The 7,500-nt window shown below is 31.9% G+C and overlaps 2 protein-coding genes across 4 annotated transcripts in view; one reads left to right on the forward strand and one right to left on the reverse strand.

Annotated features, from left to right (window-relative positions):
* Window positions 1-3,317, forward strand: part of LOC113820470 (golgin subfamily B member 1) — a 35,135-nt gene extending 31,818 nt beyond the window's left edge. For 2 of the 3 annotated variants that reach the window (XM_070118532.1, XM_070118534.1), the window contains exons 9-10: window positions 721-745; window positions 2,410-3,317. The gene's annotated coding sequence lies outside the window, so the exon portion shown is untranslated. The remainder of the gene's footprint in view (window positions 1-720; window positions 746-2,409) is intronic. The other variant, XM_070118533.1, reaches the window with a different exon arrangement.
* A 356-nt stretch (window positions 3,318-3,673) lies between these two features.
* LOC113826866 (UPAR/Ly6 domain-containing protein rtv) lies at window positions 3,674-6,610 on the reverse strand. Its single transcript, XM_027379768.2, has 4 exons — window positions 6,430-6,610; window positions 5,182-5,343; window positions 4,921-5,012; window positions 3,674-4,810 (listed from the first exon to the last, which is right to left on the reverse strand). Exons 1-4 carry the CDS (start codon window positions 6,500-6,502, stop codon window positions 4,700-4,702), a joined length of 438 nt encoding a protein of 145 aa, XP_027235569.1. The 5' UTR covers window positions 6,503-6,610; the 3' UTR covers window positions 3,674-4,699.
* Window positions 6,611-7,500: the final 890 nt, after the last annotated feature.

Below are 7,500 nucleotides of genomic sequence, written 5' to 3' on the forward strand. Positions count from 1 at the left end.
TTTCAGATTTGCCTGTTACTGTAGTTTATTTGATGTTGGTAGAACTTAGACGTCTGGTATATTTTTTCCATGGTGAGGAGAGTAAATGAGTTCAGTTGTTAGTAACATTTATTCTCATTTGCCTACTGTGAGGGAATGACAGTTTGACTATTGATAATGTTATTGGATTGATGCAGCTCAATATGATGACCATCCAGAAATTAGTGTGAGAGCTAGAAAATTCACTCTGTATCTTCTCACGGATCTGTAGACTGAGAAATAGTCATGTTATCACAAAGAGGTTTTATTCTTGATGTCCAGTTGTTTCACAAAGTTTGTAAGCTCTTGCGTTTCTTTTTAACTACAAAGTGATGCAAGAAGTGATGCAAATGAATGTCAATAGGCATATTGTACAAGAAGCTTTGTAATGTATTTTAAAATCATTTGATTATTCTGGTTCTGGTATGATGTATCAATGTTTACAAGGTTGAATTTAGACCGGCACAGTGGTATAGTTAATTTTTTATAAATTCGAATTCAGAGTTGAAGATTTGTGTAGCATTGTGTGAAGCAATGTTGGGATTTTGCTCTTTCCCAGTTCATACTTTTCTGCGGTATGCATTGTGTGAACAGAATAATTTTCTTATGTTGTACACTACCCATTCATAATTTTTGTGCATTGGGTATATTTCCTTTGCTTCTAATTTATTAGATGAAAAATAGGATTTCAATTTTTTCCAGGGAATTAAAAAGTCTTCGCTGGCAGGTTAGTGCATCACATGATTTGTCTGATTTAGGTTAATTAATTGCTCTTTCTTTTATATATATATATATATATTACATGATAATCATGAAGTTTTGATGGTAAAGTCTTGAAATAGATTAAAAACTCCAATAAGTGATCACTGTTTTTCAGGATTAAGTTGTCATTATATGTTTTTATATTTTTGTTGAGGTAAATATTATCCAGTATTTGCTAGCTAAAGCACTTTACCTTTTTTGTTTTGTTTCCTGTAGAATTATGATTTTTATGTTCTGTTATGTATATGTATATGTATATGCATATATATGTATTTATATGTATGTGGATATGTATATATGCATATATATATTGTATGCGTATATATGATATATATGTATGAAAAATATATTTATATTTATTAAGATATATGTATTGTATATATATATATATATATATATATATATATATATATATATATATATATATATATTATACACATATACTTATATATATATGTATATATACATAAACATTTATATATACATGCATATATACATATAAATATATACACACAGATATGTGTGTGTGTGTGTGTGTGTGTGTATATATATATATATATATATATATATATATATATATATATATATATATATATATATATATATATATATATATATATATATATATACATATATACATATATACATATTTGTTTTTATGTATGTATGTGGGTATATATACACATATGTATGTATGTATTTATATCTATATATATACATTTTTATGTACATGTACACATATATTTATGTATGTATATGTATATGTTTGTGTGTGTGTGTGTGTGTGTGTGTGTATATATATATATATATATATATATATATATATATATATATATATATATATATATGTGTATATATATATATATATATATATATATATATATATACATAATATATATATGTATATGTATATATATATATATATATATGTATATGTAAATATGTATATGTATTTATATTTACATTTATATATTTATGTTTTTATATATTCATATATATTTGTATATATATTACTATAAGAATTGTTGTGAGAGAGTGCAAGTGGGAGAGTGATTACATTTAATCAACATTTATAGCATGTGCTTGAATGTGAAGGAAAAAGTCTGCTTTTTTTATAACAAAATATATTCATCTGCTGGTTATAAGGAATATTTCAATAGATACCATAATTAGCATTTAGAAAGGTTCATGTTATTGAACAGCAGATTAAATTAAAAGTAGGTGGGACTAATACTTCAGAGGGTAATTAACACAGATATTTATGCTATAGGCCTTGTCAGAGCTCATTCGAGTGGTATGAAAAAATTTAAGAAAGCCTTTGAAACATTCTAATCAGTGGGTTGTACTTTTTTTTTCTTTCTTTCTTTCTTTCTTTTTTTATGTCTGTAATAAGGAAAGGAGAATATAGAAGATAAAATAAAAGTGAGCTTTTCATACCGTGTAGCCTTTAATACTGATATTTAATCATATTCTAAAATTGAACAATTACTATAAAATGCTAGTTTATGTATATATATTTTTTATAGTTAGTTTAGACTTTAGTGAGGGTTTTAGATGATGCACATTTCTGAGATCCTGTATTATAATTGTTCATACTATGAAAAATGTGTTTTGACTTCATTATTGCAGGTGGCGCTGTTGGTGATGGTGACGGTAGCGATGTAGGGTAAGATGTATTAGACAACGACACCCATCTTTTGGATGACTGTATACACTCACAAATTTCTCAGTCACTAGAATAATTTCTTGTCCCTTAAATTCAGTCTAGATGATTTTTGTTTTTGGTAATTTTATACTTTTTTCTCTCTTTTTTCATTGTTTTCTGTTGGTTTCTAGTTTAAAGTGTTTAAGGCTATTTAGAATTCTTTTTTCTAATTTCTTAAGCAATTTTGTTTTGTCTTAAAAAAAAAAAACTTTTTGCATTCAAGCCCTCCACCATGTTTCACATGCCTTCTAGGTTTTGTCAAGTAAACAGACTATGCAAAATTCATTTTAGTTTAGCTTTCTGGTGTTTTCTGGGCACTGCATGTTCATGGAAATTTACAAGTTTGATCTTCACTCTTGTGACTTAGTTTTGTTATTGGACAGTAAAATCTCTAGAATGTGATTCATATAACAGGAAATGCAACCTTGTGGTTCTAGCCTTGAGAGGAGTTGTGCTTGTGAATATGATTAACTTTGTCCTACTGCAAAGAATTGACAACTTCCATGGCTGTTGATGCAACATTAGACATTTGAGGCAACGAACAGTGCTCATGGTGACTGCCAGCCAGATGATTGCAGAGGAGGAATCTGCTTTCAAGAACTCCATTGCCACTAGACGAGAAGGAAGTTAGGATGGTGAATGCAAGACAAAATGGTGTCTTTAATTGATGGTACCTGTGTTTGATGTTCATCTTTGGTTCATCATTGTCACTCATCTGGTGCTGTAAGTACAATCACTGCACAAATAATTTATTTGTGCATGATTGGCTGTGAATGTGTACATAATTTGTACATATGTTCTTATTTACAAGAAAATAAATGTGGAAATTCAAGATATTCTTTCATTTCATCCTACTTTCATGTTTAGAAATTATTTGAGCCTATATATTATATAACAGTTGTTTATGATGTAACAGTACAACACAGCATTATGCCTACATCAAGAAGATAAATGTATTTTTAAAAAATCAATATTATCAATGATTCTATATTTGTAAGGAGGAAAATAATTTTCAATATTGATTTTATATGAATAGAAAGGCTAGAATCAGTAGGAGACTGATTGAGCACAATATATACAATGCACTTCTCTTAAAGACACAAATTTCTGTACAGCATAAGGAATGCATTATTTTCTCTCTCTTTATCAAGATGTTAACTTCAAGGCAGATTCAGAAACACAAAAATGTACATTTCATAACACTTTATTGATGTATAGATATATTTATACATTTATATTATGAAAGTCATTTTCCTTTATCATGCAAACTTCCTTAGCATGAAACTATTTTATTATTGCAATATTATCCAAAATTGAGATTTTTTTCATTTCTCTTTGAGGTCATCTCAAGTAATCATTCTGTCAATAGATTTTTAATTATATCAAACATCACCTTTACCATAACTTCACAAATTACAGGAGATACATTACTTTATATATATAAAATTTGTGGTGTAGATATAAATGTACATGCATAATGATACTGCAGGAATATAATTGCAAAAATAAGCACAGGCAATTTTGAGTATTAAAATATGGAAATACACTACAGTATTTAAGTATTATGGACATTGTGACATAATACTTGTGTCAAGAAATATATGTGGTTATCTACAATGCAAGTGTTCCACATTTCTCTTAGGCAGAGGATAATTCATACATGCGTCCACGTACTGTGAAAAGTTGAGTAAAACTGATTGAAAAGTAGTGGATATCAATGCCAAATAGTAAAAATGATTATCAAATTAAAAGGAAAATATATTATCTACAAGTTTGAGTATTAAAATATATATTAATCCTAAATATGCAAGGACATATAAATATATATATACACACATACTCTCTTTTAGTGTATATCTTTGTGCATGTGTCTATGTATCCAATACAGATAATGTTGAAATGTCCTCACATTTTATACACTATTAACAAAAGACTATGTCAGCTTTAAATATAACCAATATCTATTCTTCAAATCAAAATGCAATATTCTTTTTGGCAATTCATCACAATACTTCTCTTTCCTTTTAATTATTATACATTTTGAATATATATAAGCCATAAGTAATAAAATATAAGGAAAGTACATTCCTTAAATCAAGATATTTCAATCAAGAGCATTATGACAATGCAAAAAATACTTCAACAATTATTACATAAAACTCATAATGTCAACAAGCAACAGTTCAGATTTCCAAAGCACCATTTCCAAACAAATTACGTTCTAGACAGCATCTGAAATGCTAGCGGTACGAGCAGCAATAAAATGGAAGGCTGAAGTCCCGAAGCTGCGTTGCACAAATCTCCATAGCAAAAACAGATAAATATCTGGGGAAAAAAAGTGTACGTTCATTAAATATACTGTATTATAACCTTTACTTACATAACGTTTGAATCATGCATTTATGTCACAATACTTACTATACTATGATTATTACCTTTCTATGACCAACCAACGCTTCTGAACATCTTTCTTTATCATCTGGTGGAGACCGCTGAAGACATTGTCGTTCAATTGCAAGATCATGGTCTGCATGGAGAAAAAATATGGCATACTATATATAACTGTACATGTCATGTAAAAAGAAAAGAAGAAAAAAATCACTCAGTTTCATTTCTAAGAATGATGTATATATATACACATATCTAGTCTTGAGAAAGGCTTTTATTTATACATAAATAGGAGTCGATACACCTACCTTTTCCATCTTTCTTTCCTTCAATCCTCTTAGAGCACCAGCCCGAGGCACATGGCTCGTCCTTTACTCCAGGTACCAGATGTGTCGAGTTAAATCTAAAAGGATCTTTGCAGTCTCCAAGTGCACCTCGAGACCTGCACGCAAAGCAGCGCTTTATCTGACCTGTGAATATAAGTTTATTATTCTTGTGCTTGTAGTTAGAAGTTTAAGCATCTGATTTACACAGCAGGAAACTAAATCACTTAAAAAATTAATCAATTGTAGAAAATATTAGTCAAATTTTCAGACTAGTAAAAAACTCATGTGTGCACAATGCAATACTCGCACATTTAGTGTTGATATCAAAAGTATTAAGGGTGATGTATGACCTAGATGTTTAGCACATATTTGTTTTAGGCCTAACCATTAACCACTGAGTGTTCATGAGAAATTAATGTCAAAATGAAAAGTTGACAATATTCTCTACTAGACACACACAGATATGCTCAGCCTTATTTGAATCAATAGTCTTGTATTGGAATATTAGCCTCAGAGGGGTGAAATTACTATGGTACAACTAGATGTACACATACGTGCACATGCACCGACCTGCACAAACAAACGCGCACCCACCCACATCCACACAAACAAACACGTACGCGCACACACCCACACAAACAAACACGTACACGTACACGTACACGCACACGCACCTACAAGCACACGCACACGCACACGCACACGCACACGCACACGCACCCACAAGCACACTCACACGCACACGCACATGCACATATTGTACCCTCGAAACAGAATAAGACGGTATGGGAAAATAAGCAATACGGGTAGAGAGTGGAAATAAACCCGAACATATTTCGTTGTCTATCCAACTTCTTAGCCTTTGTAAAATTGAAACAATGTCGGTCCGAGCATTTCCTGCGCCATCTGAACTTCTTTTATACTTTCAATGTAGTCTGAATATACATGACCTTCCCAAAACTGAACAAAACTAAATGAGACGCATAACTATAACGGTACATCTCAAGCTTTCACTTCACGAGGGAAAAAAATCACGTATATGGTGCAGTGAAAGTTAATTTCTCTCCGATGTGAATAATTTCTCTTCCCTTTCCAGGAAAATATGTAATGTATAAATCTAAACTAAATTCCCATTATCTCTCTCTCACAGACAAGTATTCCAGAATGTTTGACATTTAAAAGTAGAGCACCCATAAATACCACACCAGACTGTCCAGTAATTTAACATACCTTGTACTAAAGTTACTGCTGTTAATACCACACATACACCAATTACGCATTGCGTTAATCTTCTCGTATCCATTTTTGCACACAATTGAGCTCCAAGACGCCAAGAATAGAGTTAAAAGGGACTAGACACAATATCGCATCTGGACGCACGAGCTGAGAAACGTCTACTGGGAGTTGAAGTCTCTAGCGTGGAGGGGGCGACGTCCATTTCACATTGCTTCGTCCTTTCCAGATTAATTCGTTTCTCTACAAAGAGTCACGTTTATTGACCGACTTTCTTATCCGTGAACTTGGGTAATCACATCAAAGCGTTAATTTGAACTATGCACATGTCGTTCTGTGGCGGTTTCGGTGTTTTATTACTCAATATACCGTTAGATCCGAGTGATGTCAAATGCAAAACGTGTACAAGTCGACCAAGTGGGAAAGGCAAGGTCATTCTTTAAAGAAAACAGGAAGCGGTTATCAAAGGGAAAACTATCATAAATTTCGTCTTTGTGCTATCTGATGTGGTGTGTGTGTGTGTGTGTGTGTGTGTGTGTGTGTGTGTGTGTGTGTGTGTGTGTGTGTGTGTGTGTGTGTGTGTGTGTGTGTGTGTGTGTGTGTGTGTGTGTGTGTGTGTGCTTGTATAATTATTTGGATACGTAATTCGGTGCTTCAAATTTTCTAAATAGTTGTACTGGTTAAGTGTAATTGGCCGCTAATAAGAAAAAGGATTAAATATATCATGCATATTTTGAGAGAGAGAGAGAGAGAGAGAGAGAGAGAGAGAGAGAGAGAGAGAGAGAGAGAGAGAGAGAGAGAGAGAGAGAGAGAGAGAGAGAGAGAGAGAGAGAGGGGGGGGGGGGGGAACGTAAGAAAATCTGCTACCGGATGTTAGTCTTTGTCCTGAATGTTTGATATCAGTGTGATTCTTAAGACCGGAAGGGTAATACTAATCAATAGATTCTTGATTGCTTTGTATTATTGTATTTCTAGTGCCTGCATATCTACGTAATGTCGCCATATTTATCGGATCAAATTTGCAACATTCTTACCCGAGGTTCACGGTCTTCTCTTTAAATCCTTTGA

The sequence above is a fragment of the Penaeus vannamei genome, chromosome 42 (genome assembly GCF_042767895.1).
Source record: "Penaeus vannamei isolate JL-2024 chromosome 42, ASM4276789v1, whole genome shotgun sequence".
NCBI classification, from domain to species: Eukaryota; Metazoa; Arthropoda; class Malacostraca; order Decapoda; family Penaeidae; genus Penaeus; species Penaeus vannamei.